Below are 27,626 nucleotides of genomic sequence, written 5' to 3' on the forward strand. Positions count from 1 at the left end.
GAAGCTATGCAGGAGATCTTAAAGCCTTAGATAAGAATAATATTACTTTAAGTATGAATTACATCTGCATATTTAAAACTGATTTATGAAGTAAGGGAACAAAATATGAAAGTTGAAACCTTAATATATGATTACTATGTACATTTTTTTTTTAGCTCCATCTTAATTCTAGTCGCCTAGTTTTCTAATATCACATTAATTCAACAGCATATCTGTGGATATACTTACTTCTCTGTTACTGTAACCTTCGGTCTCCATTTCCTGAATTTAAGCTGTCGTTCCTTTCTAGCCAGTTCCTTCAAAAATCCCATGATCTGTTGATACTGCATCTTTTAGAAAAAGAGTACAGAGATCAGTTAGGCAATGTAGGAATACCTTCCAAATCAAAAGGAGATAAAACCCCCTTAAAGGCTTACATTATTTGCATCAATGACCTGCATATTCCTTCAGAATTAAGGCTGATGTTAACCATAACCTGATTTTCTAATGTTGTCTATCTTCTCCCAGTACCTAGTAGTTTGTGCATGATATTTAACTTATAGGCTTCTTTATTTACAAACATATAGAATGAAATCCCTTTTCAGGCCAGAAAAAGAAAAAACATACCATCAGCTGCTACTGTATGTTCTACAGGAAAAAGAAAAAAATACACATCCCTCCTGGTATTACAGTAAGCAAAAAAAGTAAAAAGTAGTTTTTGTCACAGTAATGAAGTACACTAAAATATTTAAATAATTTGGAATGATTATATTTAAACCAAAAAGTTTCTTTGGCACATCATTTTAATTTGCCTCTAAAACTAAGTCTTTAAGAAATTATTAATTTTATGCTACAATAACTGGCACTTCAACAGTTACAAACATTATCACAGTTTTGCGGCCAGCAGCTAAAAAATTTGTAACAGCCCTGCAAGTATTTTACTGCCTGAATCTGTGACTCTTTCCATAGAGATATATAATTCAAGAAATACAATTTCATAGAGTTTACCTGTGAAAGCTTCAAGGGTATAGTCTCAAGCTGAATGTCACACTCAAGCCGTGGAGTGTGGCGTGATCTTAAAGGCTCCTTAGAACAATTTCTCTTCAAAAGGGCAGAAGTGCATACAGGTTCCATGATGTAATTATGATCACGGCTTTCCATGCTTTTGTCCATTGCTTCCTGTGAGTTACAAACAAGCTTACTTTATAAAAAAAAAGACTGTAAAATACTTATTAGGATATATTGTTTTAATATATTAGAATACACTTTATTAGCATACCAGTCAAGTTTGTGAAAGCTCTTAAATACATTCTCTCTTCAAAAGTAAAATAGAAGAGATTTTGTATCACAATCTTTGCAGGTCCCACATGAATCCTGCCATTATAGCATGAAATCATAAACTTCTGTTGCTCTTTCACATGCAAAATCTCTCATGTACCTGTAGCTGACCAGGTGGGAGATCACCCAATAAAGTGCAATCAGTATCCCAATAAACACTGAAGTCAGCAACATCTAATTGTTTTTTCCTCATTAGTTTCTCCACCTGAAGAAGAAAAATTGCAATAAAGTCAAACAGCATGTGCCATGTAATTTTAGTTCTACATGTTCAATAGACACTATATAATACCTATAATCAATTTATACCAATACCCATAGCAACACTTATCTAAAGTGAAGCTTATTAAAAAGTCATATTTGTACTAAATGTTTATTAGTATTCATTGTAGCGTACACTTTTAAACAGAAAGAAACTATAGCATATCTCAGCTGTCACAAGTTCTTGTGCAAAGTTATACTTACTGGCTCAAATACTGCATTTTGCACTGATACATTTTTGATGCACACGCCAAAAGCAAATGGCTGCAAAGGATTTGTGACGCCATCTTCAAACCTCAAATGGACATCTTGAATTTTTAACTGGGGAAGGGGGAGAAAAAAACAAACAAAAAAGCCCCACATTACTAGAGACAACTATTTGCATTATTAGAATGCACAGCAGTGGTATTCATTAATACTCAAGCCTTTTAATATTTAATTTCTGCAATTCTCCAACAGATTTTTGGTATTTATTTAGATCCCATAAAAGTCCTATTCCCTACTTTGCTTTCGTACTTTCTGATTCTCTTCTCCTCACATACCAAGGCCATCCCTCTCATCCTAATCAATTAGCCACTTTCACAAAAGAGCGTACTTTATTTGCTCTCTTACTATTACCTCATTTTCAACACAAATGTACAATTGCCAAAAACTTAACGTTTTACGTACCAGAATCATCAGCATGAGTCAAGATGGTACAAGATGACCCAAACTAATTTTACAGTGGTAAATCCTCTGAGAGCTCTGAGTTACTGTGGTTTCTCGGCAAATGTACAGTCCAGGACTGAGACAAGCGTAAACCCTTTGGCCTTGAGCCCTTGTACCAAATACATCCTTCCTAACATATCAGGAAGGGCAAATCATTTGACACTATCTCACTCGTGAATTCCTTCTGGCGAGTTACAGAGCAACCAAACAATACGGAGTCAGGCTACTTCCTCTGCACAAAGGAGGAAACTGATAAATCCTTGGACAGAAGCTAGCAAACACACTGTAACAACTAATATGTAGAAAGCAGCTAACTCTTGATACAAATGACTAATAATATAGTTGCCAAGAATTTTTATTTGAAAGCATTATAGGATAAAAAACAAACAGAACCCTAAATGCTAAGCTGTCCGCAGTTACATTAGGACTTTGGCAGGGGGGGAACAGAGCAGAATAGCCAGGTTCTGATGCATACTTCCAAGCTATGAACAGTTGATCTGAAGAGGAACTGTTCTCTTTGAGACATCTACCTTTGGCTGCCTATTTCCTCTCTAACGACTACACAATGTGCAGCACAGTGGGCATTGGTTAGGTTTTTGAAAAACTCTAAAATGCAAAGGCTTACTTACTTCAATGTTTTCTACAATTCTTGTGACTACAGATGCAGTAACTGAGTACCAGTAAGACTCCCCTTTCTGTTGTCGTTCTTTCTAAAAGAGAAAATAGGGATGAGCATTAACCATCACTCTAACAAGTGGTCAGGAAACAATATACCATGTTATACTGAAATTACTGGGGTAGGGAGAAGGACAGCAGGGAGAGAGAGAACACATCAGCAGCTCCAACACGTGACCTCCCCTCCCCCTCCAAGAGTTGCACTGTGTTAGCATCTACAGACCAAACTCTGTTTCCTATACATCTATCATCAGAAGATACATATTTCTTAGGAGACTTAAATGCAAACCATCTACCATTGCAGTTTCTTCAGTATGAAAAACAAGTCCTCACTTTCCATTTTTCTTCAAGTGCTAGAAGAAGAGCTTTCTTATGTTCTCTTTCCTGCAACTTCTCCGTTTCCTCATCAAAATCTTCTTTTTTCTCTGGTGCACCAATTAAGTGCAGTTTTGAGACAGATATCACCCATGGATCCACATGTGGGCGATAAAAAGGTATCTGCAGTGTTATTTTACCAATGAAACCTAGAGATACAAAACAGAGATGCTATCAGATTCCTGTGTAAACATACTTCTACTGCCAGGGGAAGAGGAGAAAAGGGGGGAAGAGGGAAAAAAAAAAGTGAAAAAAAGAAAGAAAGAAAGAAAATGTGTAACACATACAATACTACAACAGAACTCTTTTACCAAAAAATCAGGTTACCTCATTTGTTCAAGCTTCTGAATCATGTAAGAGTTCTTCTTACATATGCAATATTTCCTACTTATAATACATCTCAGACACAGGCAACATACATACCTGCTTTCACTTCAAATGGTAATTCCAGTTCCTTCAAGGCATCTTTCTTTAGTGGCAAGTTTTCCAATTCAACAGCACCTATAGAAAGCAGTGGGGGAGAAACAATTCACAAGTCAGCTGAGTAAAATTATGTTAGAGTACCAATTTGAACGTTAAAGCATAAGATGACTAAAATATATTTTTCAAATAAAAGAATCGAGTAAGATTTCATGAGAATAGCCAACTTAACACTCTGAGTTATATGGCAATTGCAAGGGATATTTAATATACTCATTAATTTTCCAATGCCATGTGCTCAAATTATTTGATTAACATCAGCTAGAAAAAATCTTCTGCAAGGATTTAGATCTGAATTTTGCCTTTACTGAGAAAAAAGGTTCTACTTCTTGTCTCTTAAAAAGAGACACTTAAAGTATTTTCCAAATATTGCAAAAGGCACACAAAGAAAAGTGTTAGTGTTATACTGAAGTGTTACAAAATATTCCCTCCAAAAACAGCTGATAATAGTAGTAAAAGGCAAACTAGAAAGTATTAATTTTTGAGTTCCCTGTGAAGATACAAGATTCACGAAAAACATGACATAAACAGAAGTCTCAGTTACAAAGGAGTGGCTACTAGTACCAAAGCACAGGAGGTAAAGAATATGGAATCTTTCCTTTCTCTGTTCCTCAAAACAAACTTTACTGAAAAGCTTTAAGAAAAATGACAGTCAAATATTGTATAAGTTGAACAAGGTGATTATATACACTAAGCATACATTTATCTGTCTCTCATAAATTGGTTTAATTGCATTAATAAAAAACAACATAGTTAGGAACATAAGAGAATCTACTATTCGTTGTAAAGTACTAGCACAATATTGTATATTAAAAGCACTTATATAAAAGCTAAACATAGTATTAAGTACTTATTGTTTCTATTCCATCCTTCAGTTATTAAAAAAAATGCAAGTCTTTTTTAAATCACAGTATAAAAATGTTACATAAAAAAACTAAGAATCCTCACCCTTTAGAAGGGCTACTGAAAGTTGGTCTGTGTTCAGGTTATTCACATATTTGCCCAAATAGGTGTTGAGAACCCAGGCTACCAATCCTTCCAACATGACTGTGTCCTAGAAGAGGGCAACTAAGGTTTTTCTGTCATTTTCTGGATCTCTGTTCCATAGTTACGGTTTTACTCTGGAAGAAAAAGAAAGGACATGAGTGTCTGAAACATATAGTCTCTCAGCAGCCATGTGATCCTACTACACAAAAATATTCATTGTAATTCACCCCAAAAGTAGTAGAAATATCCAGCTTGATCTCTACCTATTAAAAAATTGCTTTATAAAGAATTGTTACGCACATTCCCTTTAAGTTCCAACTCATGCCAAGTTTCATTCAGAGCTTTGATGTTTATAGACCACTCCGATTGGCAAATAAAGCTCATCTTCACATCCTTTTTCTTACCAAAGCACAGTGTTTTGATGCAATAATGAACATGACACTACAACACCTCTTCTTCGAAAAAGAGAAAGACTAAAAATCCAAATTGATCTGAAGCAGTTTTGCACTGGTGTCCTTAATCTCTTTTTAAAAGCTGCTTCTGATATTTTCTTCAGGTTGTCAGCATTCTGGTTTTGTAAAGTCTAGATTCAAATAACAGGTGTCCATCCAAATGCTCTTTTCTCAATTTGATTTTATACCACATCTGTTAGTTTTCAAAACAGGCAAAGAAACACAATGCTTCCCTCACCCCTTCTATTAATGCAGATCACACTAATCCTATTTGTTCTCCCTCTGTTCTATGTAACGCACCTCTAAAAAATTTTCAGGAGGCAGCACTTAGGTTTCTTACACTAGCAGACCTGTTACTGTAAAAAGACTGGATATGGGGAAAAAAGAACAAATAGGCATGTGCACAGGGGCTCTGCAAACCTCAGCAACTCCACAAGTTCACTTTCTCTGTGAGGGGCTCAAGCATCTCCAATTTTTACTCCAGGAAGAGATAACAAGCTTGCTTAATGAAAAACATACCGAAAACTCTCTAAGTAAAACTATATGTATCATCCCACTACATACACCGTAAATGCTTTTGAGGAGGATTTTCTAACTTCACAGAAGGAAAATTTTAACTAGAGCTGAGTGCATTCATATTCTATGCACAAGGGTAAGTGAGGGCATACACTTTTTCTCTACGCTTGTATAAATTACAGATTTTGCTTACACTGAAAGTCTTTACTGATTATAATAAAAGGTATCCAGAACATTTATGAAACATTTATATTGTTTTCACTTCTTTTCAAGGTTGATGAATAATCATGGTCCTAAAATAGAGATGCGACTAGACAGTTACACCAGATGCAGCAGAAAACAGTCTCCATTAATCTTGGACAACTTGATTTTAGAAAAAGTTATATACCAGCTCTAAATTAACACACGAAGAATCTTTACAAGCCACAAATGCAACCACTTCTAACTGAGCAGCAAGAAGTCAGTTTGGCATCCAAAACACCTTACTGCCCAAAGCTGTCAACTGTATTTTTGTAGCATTCTTAGATGACATCTGTTAAAAAGGCATTTATTCTCCTTAAGTCCGTCTTTTGGGGGGGGGGAAGAGTGTATGTGTGGGAAGTAATCAGGCACCAGTCACACAAATACCTCATCAACAGTTGCTCTAACTATAGGTTTTCAAGTGATAGTGTAGATTTTTTTATCAAGAGAAGAAAAGCTCCATTAGAGAAGCAACACCAGTGATATCTGAAGAAAGATCTTGAAGAAACATTCAGAAGCACAGAACAGATTAATGTCACAATGACTGAAAAATCTCAGGTCTATGAACAATTCCATGCTCGATGTCATCATGAGAACTATAAATAAAGTAAATCATCTCCTTCACTTAAACTTGTTGTGGAACGTAGGTAACTACTTAGGAACCCTTCAACAGTTCTAAGGCACATACTTTCGTAATTTTCTAATGCACTGCTGTGCCACTGGAAGGAAAACTAAACACTTCTGCTCAACTGCAATGTTTTTATTTCCTTAACATACATGTAAACAAAAACAGTCAGTTTAACAGGATGAGAAACTAAGTCCAAAGCCAGGAGTTCACTTAAAGCTGGCTCACTTCCCCCGGAAAATGTTTTTTTGTCTTTGTTTTTGTTTTTTTTTTAATAATAGGAAAGATGAAACTGCTCTCACAGCACTGGCCCTGAAGGACGGGGGCCAGGGTCATGAGGTAAGGGACAGTTGGAAGGCAGCACAGCAAAGGGGAAGAAAGGTGGAGTAAGATTACTTACTAAGTGCAACTGGGGGTGAATGTGTGTGTGGAGGGGAAAAGTTATTTAGCTCCTGGCTACACAAGAAGACAGTGTGGAGGATTCCTCACTCAAGATACTCTCCTCTTTTCCACAGAAGCAAACACGCCGCGAGGAGGAGGAGCTTAGCAAAAGAGAAAACCTGTTGGCACATAACATGTGTAAGAGGCGAGAGGAAAGGTCACCTTGCCCGGTGTCGGCAGGCAGAGACTTGAGGGAGCACCGGAGGGGCAAGGGGAAAACGGCGTGCACCATGCGGGGACGATGCACGAAGGGGCGCCGCAACGGCCCAGCCGCGGGGGCTAAAGGAGAAGGCAGGCCCCTGGCGAGGGTGGGCCTGCTCCTCTCCACGGCTCCGGCCCCGAAACACGGAAACGAGAGAGGTACTGCTGCCCCTCGCCCCCTCAGGTCCAAGACAGCGGGGCGGAGCCCTGAGGGGGGCGTGAGGCAGGGAGGGGCCCCTCAGGGCCGGGCCTATGCCACGCTGCTAAAGCTGAGGCAGGAACGGAAACCGACGCAGGAAGAAACTACAGCCGGGGCCTAAAGCCGCCCCGACGGCATGCCTCAGCGCCAGCTCCTGGCCACCACCCCCAGCCCCGCGCTACCTACCTTAGCGCCCGGCCGCAGCCGCCTCCTCAATGGCGCACGGGGTCAACGGGTTGATCGCCAATCGATCGCGAACCAACGGATGGGGGAGGGGGGTGAGAAACGAGCACAGCCGCCTGTGCGAGGGAGCGCCGAGCTATCGATGTGCTCTTCCCCCGCCCTCTTTGAGGCGGAGCCGGGCCGCCCTCCGTCCGCGGCCCGCTCTCCAGCGGGTGCGGGGCAGGGGCGGCCCGGGCAGCAGCGGTTACACAAGCTGGCAGGGCGTGTGCGCCATGAGTCAGGCGCTGCCCCCCGCTCAGAGTCGTGGGATGCGCGCGCCTCATAGGCACGCTGGCGGGGCGCCAGGCGAGGCAGGCGCCAGAGGCCGGCCGCGCGCGGCGCCAGGTGCCAACGGCCGCGCGCGAGGCGCCAACGGCCGCGCGCGAGGCGAGGCAGGCGCCAACGGCCGCGCGCGAGCGGCGCCAGGTGCCAACGGCCGCGCGCGAGGCGAGGCAGGCGCCAACGGCCGCGCGCGAGCGGCGCCAGGTGCCAACGCCCGCGCGCGAGCGCGAGAGCCCGCGGGGGCCCGCAGGACCGCACCGGCTCCGGCTCCCCCGTCGGGACGTGTGGCGGCAGTGACGGTGGCCATAGTGGGAAACGCCTGGGCTAATGAGAAAGCACATGTTTTAGCTCCTGTCCTTGAAGATCATAAGTTTCATTTAAAGTAATAACCATTTAAATATTTAAGGAAGGCAACCCTATATTTTTTAATTAGTATGATTACATCACACAGGGATTCGTAGCGTTAAAGATCCATTTGCCCAGACTGGAGGTCACGATTGTGACTTTTTTTAAATCTGCTCCATGAAATCTACTCAGTGAAAGAATGTCTATTTACAGAATCCTCCGTAACATCAATCCTAGTGCCTCTGCACAGGCGATGGTTAATAAGAGGGCAGTTGATCAATCCTCTTTTAATGATTCTCTTTTAATCCTCTTTAGAACAACTTTATTTCTCTCGTTAAATGCAGTAGTTCAAAATGTGAAATGAAGCAATCCCTTCTAAAAACAAGAATTTTAATGTAAAGTTTGACATACATCATTATAAAAATAAAGACTTTTTAAAACCTGTTTATAAACAAATACAAGCATATTTTTCATACTTCCAATATAAAACCTGAATTTGCCTTCTACTATGCAGCTTCATAATTTGAAAACCCAATAAATTTACTGCCATAAGCAATAAGTTCTTTTAAACATTTTTTAAACTTCAAAAATCTTCAGCTGCTTCTTCAGCGTGGTCTCAATACTGGGAGCTGATGTACAAGACATGAGAATACTCTGCACAGTGCAGGAAGTTCAAAGCAATATATAAAATTAGGTATTTTTCTTGCATAAATCTTGCAATTTTGTAATAGTATCAATGTTTCCATTTGGTAGGTTTTTGCATCTTTACTGAAAGACTCTTCAAGTAGAAGTTTAAAATGGCATTCTATGAAGTTTTCATAGTAGGATTAAAATTCTGTTTATCATTTCTCAGTTCCAAAACAAGTGTGAATAAATCTGATAACATTCACATTTCTAAGCTTCCACATAAACTAAATTCTGACTGTCTTCCATAGTTGTAGAATAAATGCTATTCCAGGATATTCTTTTTCAACCTAAGAACTCAGAAACAACAAATGCATTTAGTTACTTCTGAGGTAAGCATGTAAGTTTTCATGAAATAGAAGAAAAAAATATGACTGCTGTCTGATTTCACTTAAATATAACTGAGACACCATATTGCAAATTCTGGTTGAATTGTCACAATTGTCAGTTAATCCACTTACATAAAACGTAACTATGGGAAATGCAATCCTAGAAATTGAATTCCAAAAGCATGAATTCAAGAAGAACCTCTACTATTCTGTAAGAGGCAGATGGATCTTCAGTGTGGATCAACAAGTGGAGGACAACAGGCTTTTCTGGTTCTGAGGTCTGAATCAATTCCAGTTTTCACAGATTATGCCATGCAATCAAGAGACAGTCCTTTACCTGAGGTCAATGGAATTGAGCTGTCTGGATCTTCTATAATGTTCACTGTAACGTAGAGAAAAATATTTTGTGTTTATGGTTAACTTTGATAACCTTTAAAATGAGGTCAGAATCAGCCAGGGAATCATATTAAAGCAGCCATGACACACAGATGTCATACTCAAATCATCAGTAGAAGGAACTTACTGTCTACTTAAAGATTACAACTATTTAATCTAGATTTCCTTTTCTAAAATACTATGTACAGCTGAAGAAATAACAGAATAGTTGTAATTTAGTATAAAAACGGCTGTGGAAGATTTTGCTCCTCAATATACTTAAGCTTGAATTGTAAACTTTGGTCCCAGGATGAAAGGAGGCAAACCATAATAATAAAAAATGTCCAAAGGCTAGTAGGAATACATACGTGAAGATAGGAAATTGAATGGAATAGTTTTAAAATTAAAACCATTTGAATAGCTTATTAGCATTGGATAACTGATCATTTAATTCCAGTCTCTTAAGAAGGGCTGGTTGCAGTCATGTTCTCAACAGGTAGTATATATGAACCCAAATTATCATCACAAGAAGTCTCAGCAGAAAAGTCAATGACAAAGTTAGAAAACAGTTCCTTTTCAAAGCTAACAAAAGTCTCTCTCGGATATGATCAAGATGTATCACAGAAGTAAGGGAAGAGTAGGGCATTCAGCTTAAAAGCAAAGAAAGCATTAAAAAGTGGTAGCTTCTTATAAACTGCAAAGATCATCTTTAGAGTCTCAAGACTGACAAAAAAGGTTTAAAACCTCAAAAACTTTCATGTCTATATTCATCTGAGATTTCAAGTCTCTGTAAAATGCTACATTTAATATAACATTTATTTTAGAAGCTCAGAGGTTGTTTGATGTATTTTATCAGTCGATCAATACATGATCTGTAATCTCCTTTAACTAGTTTTCATCCCCACATCTTGAATATCCAGAGGAAACTTCTTTTCTTCTGGAAGTAAGTCTTGAAGTAAATTGTCCTCGGTTTCCACTGAGATCTGAATTTCAGTTTCTTTTTTCAAGGGGTTTTCTTCTTTTGAAAGGGGAATTTCTTCCCCTGTTGGAGAATAATGGGGAGCATTTCCATAATCCATGCTAGATGAACTAGTCTGTTCTGGGAACTGGGAACTGCAGTCCGAATTACATACTTTAACAATACAAGTCACATTCACCTGTGTTCCTCCATTACCAGAGTGTTCTATCAAATAAACAAAAAACAAATTAAGCATGGAAGAATGAAACCCAGAGTAGAATGGTTGGATTCTTTATCCAGTTCTTTGACTTAAAGTTAAAATAGGCTAACTATCTCCTTGCCTCAAACAATTTATGCAAGCTGATTTTGCAGCCTTTTTTTTTTCTTTTGATACAATATAATCTACATATCATCCCAGGGGATAAAACAAAAGAAAACAACTAATAGAGATCTGGATCACAGTCAACTGCCTGCCCATCTGTTTCTTTTTTCTTAGTCCCCATTCCATTTCAGAAGCCTTTGCCAATCATCTTTTCTTACTGCTCCATTTGTCCCTTTCTCCCATGTACAGGCATCTGCCTACCACTACACTGACTGCCTACTCTACAAAAACAGTTTTGCAGCTGAGCATGCTGAGCACACTGTCTTTACTGTTCCAGGCTGACAACTTAAAGCTATCACTTCTCCTTTAAAAAGTTCCTCAATACTCTCTCTGCTGAACATAGCTCTGATGTTTTACATTGCCATTTAAACTTCTGCTTATAAAAAAAAAAAAAAACTCATAACGGATAATCAAATTTCAAGAGATTCTAGAACATTCTGATACATGATTTTTGACAGACTCTTACCTGAACTTGCAGAGTTGTGTCTGTCTCCACTGTGAAGCTTACAACCTTCGGTGGCTGAATATTGCTGCTGAAAGCCTTCCATTTCTTTCTTTTCATTGTTCTTGTTACTTATTACACTGGCCCTTGTAGACCCAGCTGAATTATTCAGAGAGCTACTGCTTGACCCTGGAGTTTCCAAGAGATGCTGTTCCTCCTGTTCGGAGTTACTGGAGTTCTGTGATCCTATATTTCTTATTTTTTGGTCACACTGCTTCTCTGTAGGGGAAAAAGGCTGGAACATTTGCAGAAAAATGCAAAACATTAACTTTTTCTTTTTGAAAAAAAAAAAAAGGTCAGCATTTAGGTTCCTAAAGGACCTACTGATAATCTCCATTTGCATAGTGATAACTGAAGGTAAAATTCATACTAGCTCACCAGGTGTTCAACAAAATGAATCTGTCTCCTGAAGGCACCAATAGCACTTCATGATTAGAGAACAAGGCTGTGCATCACACTTATGCTGTATGGCTAAATAGGCTGAAATAATGTGAGGATGGGTCAGTCAGGACAAGTAAAGCTTAAGCACTAACTTGGGGATCATACCAGGCCCTCCTCACTACAGTTTTAGCTTTCTGCTGTGCAATTTTCTTATACTGGTAATTAGTTAAGATGGTATGATTTCTATATAACTATTAAAGAAATGGAAGATGAAAAGGAATGAATTAGCCACACTCACCAAATCTGTTTCTCTAGTTGGCGGGGAATATAAAAGTGCTGCAAGTGAAGAAAGAGTTCATTAACAGCAGAATTTAAGTTGAAAAATCTTCCCTCTTAACTAGCCTGAGTGATACCCACTGCTGCTAGAGAACTCCAAATGTACATTGAGTTATACTTCCTTTATGCTCCATGGATGAAGCCAGATTGCTAGTGCATGTTATTTAAAATTTTTGTAAATTTTTATATTGCACTAATTTTGTAAAGTGCATTGAATTTGGCCAGTGAACAAAGAGGATTCCGTGCATGAATTAATCACTCTTCTTTAGCACTGTGCCAATGAGAAAAGGTACCAGTAACAATAAAATATGTTCATGACAGTAAAATGCTAGTAATAACATCTGGTAATATCTAATACCCAAATGATGAGGCACAAAATATTTAAACAAGCTGCAGTAGGAGATTGCTGCACAGTTGTCCAGCTCCACTGGGATGTTGCATGTTTAGACAGCTATCTACAATCTAAGGAATAAGAGAATTGAATAGGGCACCTGCCTCATATCCCTGTATTGAGGTGAATTTCACTCTATCTAGTAAAGATGATCTAATAAAGATATATTTTTTAATAAATAATAATAAAGAACATTTAATATAAATGCATATGGAATACTTCTGAGTATTCTTTTTATTCTGGTTCTCTATGGCTGCAAAGTTTATATGAACATTGTGCTTTGCATGAGTTTTCCATTAATCTCTCTCTCTCCTATTGACCTTTGAATCCTTTGGCCAAGTTCACCCAAATATAACAGATGAATGAGGTCTAAAGTTCCTCTGAACATTCCTGAAAATTTCCTGAAGCTAGGTTACCAGTCAGTGAAGCAGAACACACAAATAAATGTCTTTTCCCTTTTGTAAAAAAAAACAGTGAACTCATATATTATTAGACATCAAAGAGCCTGCATCCATATCCAGCCATGAGAAAAACTTGGAAGCCAGCACCTTCTGAGACACTTAAATCAGTTAAGCAGTAGGCTCAAATTATTAGGTAAACAGATGTTATTATTTCTGATGTTTAAATAACTGTTTATTTCACTGCATGAATCTTACCTTTTTTTCTGTAGACTAAGCAATATCCCAAAACAGTGATTATCAAGACCAACAGCAATGGCCCTGTTACTGATCCTGAAAAAAACATAAGTTATTTAACAGGTGCGTCTGACAAAGAAGAGAATTAAAAACAGGTAGTTTCATAGTTTCTGTCCATGACTATAAGAGCTAAATTTACAAGTAACCACTGTGTCTGTCATTTACATTTGATGTCTTGGATTATTGGGTACCAAAGTCACATTTCAGTCTCCACCTCTTCATAAAATTGAATTTTCCTTTGTTGAAAAATGAGGATGGATTCTGGCCTCAGTCACAAAAGGAACCTCACTAGACTAGCAACAGTTCAATAAGTATAAGGCCAGCAATGCTCCTAAACACATACGCCTGCAGGATAGGCTGTGAACAGGAGAGAATATGTCTGCACTTATCAATGCTATAAGGATTTCCTGTCCTGGGAAAAGCTGCCAGAAGTCTCCGAAAGCACTCTCCATGTGGATCATTAAGTCAAGTTTGCCTCAGCCTAGACTCTAAAATGCAAGCCCTTTCTACCAGTTACCCCTTCACAGCACCAATTCTCAGGAAATGCATTGCGTAATCTAGTTCTGCGCTTTTTAGAAATATTGCCAGAGTTACAAGGACCGTAGAATGCACTGAGGCTGGGCAGATATATAGGTAAATAATATGCAACTCAATACATGCAGTGTCATATCGAATTAACTCTGCTGCTCTGAGGTTCTATCTGGGTACAGGTAATTGCTATCTGAAAGAAAAAAAACTAAATGCAATCTTGCTTCCTAGTCAGATAAAAATGACTTTGAAAAAATTAGTAGCTCACCAATGATATAAGACATATCAGATGCAGCACTTAGAATGACAGGTCGAGTTAATATTTCAGGTCTGCTAGAAGTTGAGCTTTGTGTCAGGATGGGTTTCACAACAGTGTGAGGCAGAGCTGTGGCAAATGCTATTCCTGAGTCACCGCAAACAGTGTCATTTATGCTATTTCCTAGAATAACCACTGATTTACAACTGCAAGAAGCAAAAAGAGAGGTTAGAAAAGAAATCAAGCCTAGGCACAGTTAAAGGTTGCATTAGACAGAAACGTGACTTACACTGTATGCGGTCTACAGCTGGTATTGTAAGATTCCTCATCTGAAAAAGTTCCAGGAGGACAAGGTTTACATTCTGTATCTGTGCTGTCTGTTCCTTTAAAGAAATAGAAAAACTCCAGTTAGTCATCTAGTGAGAACCAAGAATGAATAATCAAGTACAGATCCTGGAAGCAATACAGAGGCAGTGCACAAAATGCAGACTGTGATTGTCACAAAAGCAATTAATATGAACCATGCCACCCAAACATAAATCAGAAGATTCATCAGCTGTTACTTTTGTGCCCTTGATAGTCACTCTTTTTCAAAGACTGTTAAAATGTACAACAAAGTTAAAAAGTGGAACTACAGACAATGCTGAGCCTTTTCACTAGTCCCTAATAGGCTGACCACCTATTCCATTCTGCTGCATTGACTCTTTTCAAGTTTTTCCTGATTTATTACAATTAGTAGGCAATCCACCTCTCTGAATATTGTTTTCATCTTCAGACAACTACACTGTGAGAGCAGTAAATTTCATCATCTAATAAAGAGAAATTAATTCCTCTGCAGGACAGCATAGAGTTATCATTATTTACTATATTCTAAATTCAACCTGAAGCCCTGTTTTAAGGTTTTAGGCAAGAATTATGTGGTCCTGAATCTGAGTCACTTGTATGAAAGAAATCACAGAGTGCAGCAAAACAAAAGAAAATTAAGTTAGATTAGGTAACTTCATGATATATGATAATAAAAGATCAAGGTATTTTGTCCCTTTCAATATGCCTCTTGAGAACATTGTTGCTCTATTTACTGCCTGCTTGCCAAGATAATGGTTACATTAAAAAGAACACATAGCTGCAGGGCATTAAAATACATTATTCTTGTAATTTACTGAGTTCAGGGCAGACTAGGAAAAATTTAGACTATTAAGGTAAAAATAACCCTCTTTATACAGTAAAGTTATGTATGTAGATTGAATGTTCAGAATTAAATTACCTTTTTTGGAAACTCGGTAACCTTTTCCACACTTTTTATGCACTCTACATATTTTGCAGTACTCATATATTTTTGAAATGCAGTACTCATTGGGTGGGCAGCTACAGATTCTGTCCTGTGACTTTGTGCACGTTTGAACCTGCACAAAACCTGTTTTTAAAACAAGAAAAAGGCAAGATGCCATTAGCAACAATTAAAACCACTGTTTGTAGTGTTTCAAGTGACTGTAAGGTGATGTTCAAATAGCAAAAACTGAAGACAATATTGCAGCTTCTGCCTAGTGTACCATCATAAAAAGAAGTGTTACATGCCCAACATCTGTATTTTCAGGGGAGCTGTTTCTCCTTTACAGGTCAAATTTGCATTTGGAGAATTTACACTTGGAACTCTGTACCTACAGTTGTATTATGATCATAAATACACATATTTGTGTTATCTTTGCTCATAACTGCAATATCTGGAGGCCACACTAATATTTGTAATCTATGCAGATCATGCAACTATTTAAAGTAATTGGAAACCTTGCTACAGACATTTTCAGCCTCTATTAATCAGTTTTGTAAGATTATCTATTTAGATCAGACCAAAGCGCCTTCAAATGACTTTGGATTGTATCCTTAACATTCATTTGCTAATGAGTCCGATACTTTTCTATACCAGTTTCCTTTAGAAACAACAGGGAACAATATGAATTTGTTAGTTCACATTGTCCATTACACCAACATACAGATGTCATCATCTACTTCACGTACTAATAAGCTCCCTATAATAAACTGAATCAGCATCCTTTTACTGACTATGCTGCTTAGCAAATGAAATAAAAGTAATATAGGACTATCACAACTGGTGTTTTGCTGCTGGCAGCCCAGCAGACCAAGGAATGAATGGATGCTGGCAATGGAATTGTCCACTTACCCCTGTGAAAGTCGAGTCTTAGCTCCATCGGCTGGGCAGTATAGACAAGAAGTGACTCTACTAATGACATCTGCATGTATTTTAGGGATAGAGTGCCTTAGTTTCCAACTATATAAGGCTGTTATCAAACTTCCAGGACATAAGAAGAAAGGAGAGTGCTAACAGTCTACAGGACTTTTCCCTATCTTTCCTCCAAAATTTTATCAGTACAAAAAAGTGAGAATGGAAAATGTTCATTGGGAATACACAAGTGACAGAGCCAAGCTCTTGAGTTTCCTTAGGAAAAAAGACCAGATTAAACCAAGTCAACTCTTGGAGCAGGCTGTTAAAGGCACAAAAGTCCCTTTAATAATTCAGGCCTACCTTTCCTGCAAGGTGGTAAGCAGGCAAAACACTGAGGAGACCGATTCCAGATCGCTGTATATGTGTTAGGTCCACAGGGACTGCACTGTGTGTCCACATTGTCAGTGCAGCTCTGTAACTTATATTGACCTATAAAAAATAGTAAAATCTCATCACTAGGAATTAAGGTAAATGTCTCTTAGCTGTAGAAAACTTTTCCTTTTAATGCCTCTATCAGACTGGTAGCACACACCAAGCAGGTTCTAATTTAAATGGGGATTGCATGTATACACAGGGAAAATCTGACCTCTTCTGTATCATTTGTGTTTGACACCCTTTCCTACATTCAATTCAGTGACTTCTAGCCATCTTAAAAGCAAAAAAGGCATCAATCCTGAAAAAAAACCTCAGCAGGTGCTTAGATGCAGTTACCACAGTACATTAAAAAAAAAAAGAGAGAGAGAGAGAGAAAGAAAAAAGACACCCCACCTTTCCTACCCCCATAAGAGACGTGTTTTGTGGTGAAACACAGAGGATGATGTTTCATGCTGAAAGTCCGGCACCTGCCAGAATGACGTATCTGGGTGAGGCCCTTACTACCTTTAACAACAGCAAGTGAAGAGGGCGTAATAAGTATCATTATCACAAACAAACCTGAATTAAAACTTCACCACTTGTCACTACTGAAAGGACATGAGCTCTAGCTCTTTACAAATATTTATTCTTTTTCCTTTACCTCAAAGTTGTTAGCAGAGCAATGGCAAAGCCAGAAAAGAATCCTACAATGACTGTCCCTGAACTACTACAGGAGTGAAAAGGGACCCAGCAAACAATCTCAGAGGAGGCCCTGGGATTTGAGTGAATAATTAGGAACATTTTTAAATGCCTCTTTCATCATTTGCACTGCTCTGTTCCTTATGCCTCTGCAATGACCTTTTGAAATTGAACATCTGCAAGTACTAACAGATCAAAGCAAAGAGTTTCTGAAGCTACTGGCACTCTAAATGAAATCAAAAGCTGTCAAAGATAGTTTCTCCAGGAATACAGAGAGGTGAACATTCAGGTTTTTCACAGATGGTTACTAGGAAAACCATTGCTACTCTTTCCACCAACTCTTCTCACTAAAGACTGAGTTCAGTGTAGTGGTGGGAATGAATAACCATAAGCTCCAACATATCCTTTTTGAAGGATAGGAAACACCTCAGTTCAGCCATTCTCTCCTTGTTTGAAAGAAGGAAGAAGATATAAGTCAATGTCTCACACCTTGTGCAGAAATAACCTGCAATACATAATCAGAAAGCAGGGTGCATCACTGAGAAAGTTTTTGGAGCTCTTTGGAGAACTTCTGTTCTCCAAAAATAGGAGGGCCAGAGGTGAGCCATTCTATTGCCAAAGACTTAATTTTTGAGTATGCTTACTTGAAACCTAACATATTACCTCCCATATCCTGTTAATGATTTAGGCTCCAAATTTTTGCTAAATTACAGTGAAAACATTTCAAATTCATAAGAACAAAAATAAATGTGTTAGGTTTCCTACAAATTGCTGTCCAAACATTTATTAAGTTTGTTATTCTGAAAAAATCAAAGTTAGGGGATAGAGTCATGTCACTGACCACCATTTACTGAAATAGATACAGGTTTTAATTACGAACCATCATCTTGGCCTCCAGTGTGTTTTTAGAAAGGAAGTGTGACAGATCTATCTAGACATTTTTTGTTAATTCAAGCAACTATGGCTGTTTCAGCATATATGATTTCCTGCTTAAACTTCCGGATCCCTCTGACGGGAACTCAGCATTTATGAGGGCAAATTTTGTTTGCTCAGCATGTTATGAGAAAAATATGCATTTTTTTTTGCTGTGTCTAATATCATATAATGACAGCTTTTTGCAAAAACTATATTATTAAAATATCAGAATGTCACTACCCGCCCCACCCCCCCCAAAAAAAAACCCTTAACATCCCCGTATGTCTGCATACAATAACTGTTTGCTAACAAAAGATCACTAATAATTATTGCTGGAGTGTGAGACATGACACCTCAAATTAGAAGAGCAGTTTCAGCACTCTTATATCTCTGTATTAGCTCTGGTAGTGGTCTGCAGTGGCTGCTTTATGGTAAAGACAAAAAAAAAATCCTTAATGAGCAATTATAGGTTAACCTGTCCAGCGGAAATCCCCTTATATAAGTGATATTATCAAAGTACAGAAATTAAGCTCTACCTCATATGCTCTATTTTATAATGTATCTGTTATTACTGGGCTTTAGTCTGATATGTGTTGTTTAATTTTTGTGATTTCATTAGTTAGCTTTTTTTTTAAAAAAAAAAACAACACACACATGCAATTAAAAACTAATCAAAATACCATGCAAAGTTGAGCTTACAAGAGTGCAGCAGCCTAGGTCATTCTCCTGATAAGCCCCAACTAGGTTAACCTTGTAACAAAACTCTAATTCTGGTTAAAAACTGTCTTTCTCTTGCAGATATTTTTACAGTCACAGCATTTTATGTTCTTCTAGCTAAGAATGCATTAAAACAGCAAAACTCTGATGTTCTTCACATGTGTCAATAACGAAAAATACAATGCTCTTCTGAAAACTGATTGAATTTGGCCATGTAAAGTAACAGTGTAAATTATAAATTACCTGGAGGGCACTGACTGCAACATTTATTAAGTCTTTCTTCATAGAATTCCCTGCTGGGGTCCTGGCACTGTGCAAACTGTGGTGTATAAGGCAATGAATATTCCTAGGAGAAATTAAAGGGAAAATCATGAATCACAAGTCCATCCATCCTGATCCTCATGTAGAGATTCAGAAAAGACAAACATTTGAAGATCAATGCAATTATAACCACTTTCCTTTCCAAGATACTGATTCAGGCCTGAAAGTATAAGGAGAACAAACAGGTTAAAGCTACTGTTCTATACCTTTTTGGCATATTTTTTCAGCACATTAAAGACAGATTATAAGTTCAAGGTCTTTAAAAACTACCACCATTAATGCATGTCTCATTCACCATTCAACATACCAAACTGGCTTGAGTTCAACAAGGCTTTGAGACCATTTAAAGGTTCCTCTGTTTTGGAAGATCTGTCTTCAATTTGTCACAGTACCCAAAATGATTCTGCAGGTTTAATAGCCAGAAGAATACAGTGGAAAAATGGGGTTAGCATCACAGTGGGCCACCAGTGAATTCCCCAAACGAAAGGGCTAAGTACCTTGGCATGATTAAAAGAGCCTCATCATTCCATACACTTTTTGATTCCTTTCCGAACCAGAAAGGCCTTAATGTTTTGAAAACAATGATGTCCTCCAAAACAGCACTGCTTCTTCTGTAAAGGAACAATTGTGTACTCTTAAGAAAAGAGTGCATATGAAACAGTCATAAAATACACTGTATCTAATCTTCAGCTCATATAAATCGGCACAGCTCAACGACTTCGATGAACAAAAGTCAAAATATTTGAGGACCTGACATCTGTTTTCAAAGGGTGAAAAACATAGTGTGAATAAAAGAGAAAGGCTAATGTTAGGTAGTATAAACGTAGGAGTTTCCTGCTAGATCAAAAGGATGCTGTTCAAAAACTATGTGGCACTGTTCAATCCTCTGCAGCCTGAAGAGATTGTTATATGTATAGTCTATACACATTTAGAGAAGTACTTTACAAATATAATTAAAAAGAGAAATCAAAACAGGAACAAGCTCTTTGGAGGCCGGTAATGAAAATATCCTTCCTCCTTACGGAAACAACATGTTAATTATTTATTGTGTCTTCACATTACTGGTAAAGTAGATCAGCACAGCACTTCCCACTCAACAATTGCTTAAAAGGAACTCAATATTTTCTTAAGCAGCTTGTTGAAATATTTTACTTCTTATCTAGCTGTGTATCAGAAACAGAGTTTGACACATCTACTCAATGGTCACCGTCAAAAATAACCCTTTCCTAGAATGTGAAGGCAGAGAAAAAGCCTTGAATTTGAATATTCACTCAAGAAAAGAAAAAAAGGAAGGCAAACTATTTAGGTAAAAGTTTCACAACTCCTCCTATTTAAAACACCGAAAGTTGGTGACATTGACCAGAATCAGGATGATTCTGATCTCCTCTGATCAGTCAGTTGAGTTGAAGACTCAAAACTAGAGAGACTGGGGTAGGGTTTCACCGACACCCATCCCATTCTCTCACAGACAGATCAACGATAAACAGTCAAGTTGCAAACTGAAAAATAGAATAGTAAAGACTCTTTTAACAGCCTAGAAACTGCAGTGGGGTAGGGAAGAAGGACAAGAAACCATTCTTCTGAAACACTAGAACAGGTTGCCTCTCTTTAGAGGCTGACACAGAAAGCACACGTCTTAGGCAGAAAACAGAGACTGCACTTTAATTTAAAAATCCTCTGCCTGCTCAATAAGGTATTACCTTTATCCCTCACACTTCTGGCAGACAGGTGAAATAAAACTCAGCTGCTGAGCACAAAGTGAGTTTTTCAAATTCTGCTCCTTGTCTTTTGATGAGAACAAAGCCAGTTTTACAGGAACCATGCTGCAGTCACAAATGTCTCCAAATTTGAACTCCTTTGGCCTCCACTTTTGCTTTGCAGTAAGAAGGCTTACTTAAAGGTGGCTTGCTTGAGGATTGAAGACTTTGAAGGAGAACTTGGAGGTTCTCCTTAATAATCATAATAATTGAAAAAGAAAAATAAGGTTTTCCATAAAGTTAGGTTCAGTGACAATGGCTAATGCTGGACTTGGTACTGCACCCTCACAGGAAGGGCAGTAAGTAATAGAGAAACCACACCGTTTGCAAATGTGAGCTGACACTATAATCTGACGAAGAAGGAGAAAAGGGTTCTGCTCTCATCAGAAGTACTTTTAGTTTAAGAAGTTCTTTTCTTGTTTATTAAGAGAAGAAAAATAAAGTGCTGTAGCTGCATTCTTGCAGTCACACTACAAATTTCATTAAAACAAACACTGGAGTGTATTTTTAATCTGAAGATTTCACTGCAAGCACACACAGAAAAAGAGAGAAATACAACAAACCACATCACAAATTATCCTGCTGGTGAAGCTTCCCAGCAAGAAATGTTCTTATCTCATCCTTTGCGTTATCTGTTGTAAATACTGTCCTGAGAGTTAAAGGCACAGGAAAACCTTAGGCCTATGGGTTCACATCTGTTTCTCTCAAGTCGTGCTTGAAAGTGTGTCTCTGCTGACTGATACAATCTTCCTGAGAGTTTATCTGATGAACTGTGGTTCTTGATGACATACAATTGACAATATCTTGCCAACTATCCTTAAAGAACATTATGGGAAACTAAAAATGACTTGCAACTCACTTAGACACAATTTAAACACGCACATGAGCTCAGCTTTGTTCCCACTGGGGGGATCCCACTAACTTCAGTAGTTATTTTCAAGTTCATTTAATCAAGTTACTGTCAACAACCAGATCTCCTATTCTACCAGAGCAAATGTAGGCCTCTTAGTTGGAGTAAAACTCTCCTGGCTTCCTTGGCTACAAGAAGACTCCACTTTTGCTAGCCGTCTCAGCAATTCTAGGATCTGAGTTGGGCAGTGCTGCCCAAATCAGAAGTCTCTAGCATCCAGGTCTATTGGCTGCTTTGGGCTGAACGTCTGACAAAGAATAGGGGACCAGAATCTATCCCATAATCTTTACATTTTATTACTGCTTGCACATCTCATATGTCCTTGTTTTGTTTTCTGCTTTTACTGTGACTATGTTCTGCAAGTAGATTATGATAAGAAAAATAACTTTATTTGAAGGGCTCCCTAATTATGAAAAATAAGAAGGAAAAATCACTGAATTTTAAAATTATGTAAATATGAAACCCTTCCATGGTCTGATGTGACTCATCTGAAAACAATAAAAAAATAAAACCTGTTCTCAGGTTAAGTTCTCAGTTATGAATGAGGTAACAATAACCCAGAGAAAGATTTTTGAGGAATAAAATGCTGAGAAGCTTGTATTGCATCTTTTGGGCCAGCCTTAGGTAGCAGTGCCTAATGATGGCAGATTTTTAAATCTTTTTTTTTTTTTTTTTTTTTTTTTTTTTTTTTTTTTTTGTACAGACAAAATTAATTTGGAATAATTTAATCTAATGGATGCCAGTAGATGCAAAACGTTTCCTGTATCTAGCGACCAAGGCATGGACATTATTAAACAACAAGTTTAGTCTGCTTCTATGCATATTGATCAAATTAGGCAACTTATTTTGGCACTTGGTTCTTGTACTGGCAAACAGCAAAAGAAAGGTGAGTAGCCTCTATTTGCTCAAATTAAAAATGAGTAAACCCTGTAATTGTCCTTGACTACACAACTCAGAGTAAATTTTTTTGCAATGTCCACATATTAAGCAATGACGGAGAAGTTACATACAAGAAGTCAGTTACTCAAGATTCTCTCCCCAGAGTCCTTGCATTGTTGGCATCATTTTCCCATCTGCCTTAAAGACATCCAGTAGATAGGTGACCTTTGTGGGTTATCCAGTAGCAGCTGAGAGGTTAGCACAGACTCTTCCAAATGTGTGTGCTCCAGGACAACTGTTTTCAAGATTCCACATATCCCATCTCCCCTGAGAGAGGAAACTAGCTGAGTACATGCCAGTATCCCATGATTTTCAGGCTGCAACTGTACCACAGAGCACTGAACAGGTTGCCCAGAGAGGTTGTGGAGTCTCCTTCTCTGGAGATATTCAAGGCCCGCCCAGAGGCAACCCTGTCTAACACTCTCTAGGTGACCCTGCTAAGCAGGGGGGTCGGTCTAGATGATCTTCAGAGGTCCCTTCCAACCTTACTGATTCTATGATTCTATGCCATGTGTGCGTCAGCACTAGCAGATAGGTAGGGCTTAACAGGCTGCCCCCTCCCACGCAGTCATGCAGAGCCCACCACAGCTGAGACCCTACTGCTTGTGTTATAAAGCTCAAATCCAGATTTGGATTCACACTTTTTCAAAATCAGAAAGACCTGATCCAATACACGAGCCCGTTCTTATCTATTGGAGAGGAAGGCCAAGGTCAGAAGGCCAGCCCTTAACTTTCACAGTGCTCACTGTGTGCTGAGTATTAATTAGAATAAAGGAAATTTCCTTCAATTCCTGCCTTAGTTTGTTCCTATGTTCTTGGACTTTATGTTTAATTAAATTGAATAAAGTATCTTCAGTACTAGAAATAAGACATGCTAATGGTATACGTATGTTCGTCCATTTATATAACATTCAGTTTTACTCAAGGAGGTAATTTAAAACAAAGATGTAAACACGTATTTCAATCCTAACTCATATTCCTACCCATTTATTGGTTTCCTTTTCTTACAGTTGATTTCATCAAAATCAAGTTGTCAAACAAAGGAGTCTGAACAGGAACTACACCTAGCATATAGTGTTCTCTACGTAAATGAAACCACAATGAAGTCACCAAAGACTCTGACATAAGAATCTGTTTCTGTGGAAAGGACTTGTGGTAGAGACATGCCGTTTATTTAGCAACTAAGTCTAAGACAGGAAAATACAGAATTCTATTTAAAATATCTAAACTGGTCCTGTAGAGAATGAATTCCGTTTAGGATTAAATTTGTCATAGATAATAGTAAGTCTCACTGAAATCAGTAGAAGTTTTATCAAGGTATTAGGCTGTCCCAGCTACGTTCAAAACATAAAGCTTCATTTAAGGTTGTTTTCCTGCTCTAAGATTGTGTCTCCCTTATGTGAATTGTTCTGTCATCCTATATTCTAATTTACTTCTGTAAAGATAAAACACCTATGATCTGTTCAAGGCATTTTATAGATGTAAATGTTGTATAAGCAAGAGTCTGTATAGCCACAGATAAACAGATTTACAGTTCCACATCCCTTCTTGCCTGAAAAAACAGTATCTTTTTCCCTATTGTTAGAGATTATCTACTTCGTTGGCACTGCCCATAATATTAAGAGTACATTCATTTTGCCTGAAAGGGATGGCATTAGTGTGCATAGAATATAGAACTTATTCACAATATACAAAAATAATAGAAGTACAGCAAAGTTTCTAGCGAGAAATAATGTCTTTTATTACATAAATGTATATATTTGGAAAAATATACACATTTTCAAGGATATCAGCTCTTCTATTTCCAAACCTTCAGGCTTGTGTATCCAAAAGCTGGTCTGTTTTCCCCAGTGTTGCTCTAATAGAAGATATTATCTACTAAATCAAGATCTGACATTTACAGTAATATGGACTGTCAAAGCTGATGTGCCTGAAAATCTACAGTTTCCCTGTAGAAAGTGAAGGTACTCACACAAACAAGAGGTGAAAACAAGAGGAACAACAGATTGTAGGCCTGAGATGCAGAAAGACAGGTTGCATCCTCTTCACTCATCAGGGAAGGGCAGCTGGGGAGCAAGTTCCCAAGGAAGGATATGCAAGTCAGGATTGGCCACATTAAGTCTGAGCTTAATTAGAGACATCCTGGAAAATGCACCTAATGAAGACAAATGATATCTAATATTGAAAGCAGAGTAGGAATGGAGAAGTAAACCCTAAGTGTAAAGATGACAGATGAAACCATGTGAGGAAGACAGACAGTCTCAGGGTAAAATAGAGAAGACAGTTTTGTTTTATAAAATGCAGGGAATAAATCCACAAAGGCTTCTTATAATATGTTATTTTGGAAATTTTAAAATGATTATTTCTATGCTATTAAGTAGGTATAAATTTTAAATTATGTGTCCTTTGCCTTCCATTGTGTATACATTTATGCTTAACTGAAGCTCAGTATAGTTTATACGTGGCGATCTTGTCAAGGGCTCCAGTATACAGGCTCTGCCATTTCTGGCCTCATTCCTCTTTTATGTCCTGTAATGCTAGAGCCCTGCATGACATGCACACATGAAGTCATTAAGGGAGACAAAAAGGGAATAGTACTAGAAAATGTAAGCCAAACACAAACCAAGATATCTGTCTTCTTTCAGGATACTGGGGCCTGGATTGAACAGATCACCTGCAGCTCTGTCTTAAGGAGACTACGCCAAAAGCTGGCGGGACAAATCAACCTCAGCAGTGCAAGCCTATTTCTAGGTGTCAAGAGCCTGTGACCTGCCTAGTCACCCTCCAAAGATGCCTAAGGTACCAGCCAAAAACCTCTTTGCCAGAAGGAACTAATATCTTTTAGGCTAAATGCTGGAAATAGCATTTTGGTATTATTTTGAAACAGATTTCTGCACAGATCAGCAACTATACTGCACAGCACATTGTGCTGCTTTGCAAAGGACAGATACGTAGGTTTCAGGCTACCAAGAACGCTTCTATTAAAAGCATCTGGTGACTGACTTGTTCAAAGTGGCAAAAATTATGTTCAGTTCCTGTGAGTAACACCCAGGCTAGACTCTTTCATATAATTTAGGCTGGATGACAAAAACTAGAAAAAGCGTGTCACTCAAGAACTATTGCTTTACTGGGTTCTCTCCTTCAGCAAATCCAAACTAAGTTTACTTTAACTGGTCACTTTTAAAAATTGGTAGAACAGGCAGATTTTTTCCAGCTCTGTGGCAGATGCCGTGTTTCCGAAGCTATATATATATATATGTATTTTTTTAAGTTATAGATGAACTTTAGTTTGGAAAACCTGAGGACAACGAGAAAAGTGATGCTGAAAATTCCTCCATGCTTTCCACCATTACAGATTCATGCTTTGGCTGAGAGAACACTTGATTCATTTTGAATCACTCAGCCTTTTATTGAGGTTGTCAGCAAGAAGCATAAGGCATTTTTACTATTACATTTTGGTGACAGGGTCTGCTACAGCTCTGAGGCTCTCCCTTTCTTACCTTCTCCATCCTATCCAGTCCAAAGTATTCAAGGAACTAGGTCCAAAATGCTGTCACCTTAACAAACCAAGGCTGCATTCAAAATGGTTGAGATGCAATTGAAAGTATTAATCTAATCTAGTATCAACCCATTACAGCACCCAGTCCACCTTAAAAGAACACTAAATTCTAGATTTAGTATACTTTCTGGCATCCTGCTCATCTTCTTCCATTTAGTCTTACCAAACTAAATGAATATAATTAAGTAAATATGCAAATAACATGCATATCCCATAAAAAAAAATGATCAAAACATCTCTGAACCATTTCTGCATTTATCTTCACAATCTAGTGCACTTTAGAAAGAGATGGAAAAATGCTATCAATATACCACCACAGCATAAACCCAAACAAAGTGAAAGAGATCCTATCAAGCTCTTTGGTTTAAACAGTTAAAAACATTCACTGCTAAACAGAATATAGCTAGCTGTAAAACATAGCAGACACAGCTGGATCACATCAGGTCTTAGATGTAAATTAAAGGGCCTTTCTATGTAAATAAGGAATTGTTTGAAACGATCCGATAAAGCACAAGCTCTTCCTGTTTAAACAACAGTGTAAAACACATACAGATTTTGCACTCTGCACTTGCCAGCACACTCGTAGCCTTTGCAAATATTGCAAACCAGCCTGAAAAGTCAACCCCGTTTCTAATGAAAATCCAGGAAAGATGGTTAGTCATTGCTCTGGGAAGCCAGAAAAATGTAGCAAAAGGGAGCAGGACGCAGGAGGGTGTTAAAGGGGGCGGGAAGGGGGGGGGATGCGAGCCCCGGCACGGCACTCACCCGGCCGCCCGCGGCGCCGCCGGCCTGGAGGAGCGCGGCGAGGAGCGCCCAGCGCAACCCCATCCCGCTGCCGACTGAGCGGCTCCCGGCGCCGGCGGAGCGGAGCGGAGCGGGCCCCGCCCGGCCCCGATCCCACTCCGCGGCCCGGGCCCGGGCCAGGCCCCCGCGGGGCGGGGCGGAGCGGGCAGACTGCTGCCCCTGCCCCAGCTCTGCCCCAGCCCGGCGGGGCGGAGCGCAGCGGAGCAGGCAGCCGCCGGCTGCGGGTGCCCCTTCTGCTCTGCTTGAGAGAAACTCTCGTTTATTGAGTT

At 38.7% G+C, this 27,626-nt stretch overlaps 2 protein-coding genes across 9 annotated transcripts in view; both read right to left on the reverse strand.

The window, feature by feature from the left end:
• The window catches only part of VPS13D (vacuolar protein sorting 13 homolog D), a 113,246-nt gene extending 105,519 nt beyond the window's left edge, over positions 1-7,727 (reverse strand). For all 7 annotated transcript variants that reach the window (XM_062593526.1, XM_062593529.1, XM_062593525.1 and 4 more), the window contains exons 1-9: positions 7,661-7,727; positions 4,762-4,934; positions 3,757-3,834; positions 3,292-3,482; positions 2,913-2,993; positions 1,780-1,896; positions 1,418-1,522; positions 988-1,158; positions 229-329 (exon numbers count right to left, since the gene is read on the reverse strand). In XM_062593526.1, coding sequence (XP_062449510.1) covers positions 229-329; positions 988-1,158; positions 1,418-1,522; positions 1,780-1,896; positions 2,913-2,993; positions 3,292-3,482; positions 3,757-3,834; positions 4,762-4,858 — 941 coding nt within the window. In that variant the 5' untranslated portion in view covers positions 4,859-4,934; positions 7,661-7,727. The remainder of the gene's footprint in view (positions 1-228; positions 330-987; positions 1,159-1,417; positions 1,523-1,779; positions 1,897-2,912; positions 2,994-3,291; positions 3,483-3,756; positions 3,835-4,761; positions 4,935-7,660) is intronic.
• Positions 7,728-8,696: 969 nt separating this feature from the next.
• TNFRSF1B (TNF receptor superfamily member 1B) lies at positions 8,697-27,381 on the reverse strand. Of its 2 annotated transcripts, none has more exons than XM_062593533.1 (10): positions 27,319-27,381; positions 19,311-19,413; positions 16,683-16,811; positions 15,405-15,554; positions 14,430-14,523; positions 14,153-14,346; positions 13,318-13,392; positions 12,233-12,270; positions 11,518-11,788; positions 8,697-9,718 (listed from the first exon to the last, which is right to left on the reverse strand). In XM_062593533.1, the coding sequence occupies exons 1-10, from the start codon at positions 27,379-27,381 to the stop codon at positions 9,642-9,644; spliced, it is 1,194 nt and encodes a 397-aa protein (XP_062449517.1). In that variant the 3' UTR covers positions 8,697-9,641. The 2 variants fall into 2 exon arrangements, with proteins under 2 accessions (XP_062449517.1, XP_062449516.1); XM_062593532.1 differs by having other exon boundaries at positions 9,625-10,894.
• Between the last annotated feature and the right edge of the window lie 245 nt (positions 27,382-27,626).

This window comes from Rhea pennata, chromosome 22, assembly GCF_028389875.1.
Source record: "Rhea pennata isolate bPtePen1 chromosome 22, bPtePen1.pri, whole genome shotgun sequence".
Classification (NCBI taxonomy): Eukaryota; Metazoa; Chordata; class Aves; order Rheiformes; family Rheidae; genus Rhea; species Rhea pennata.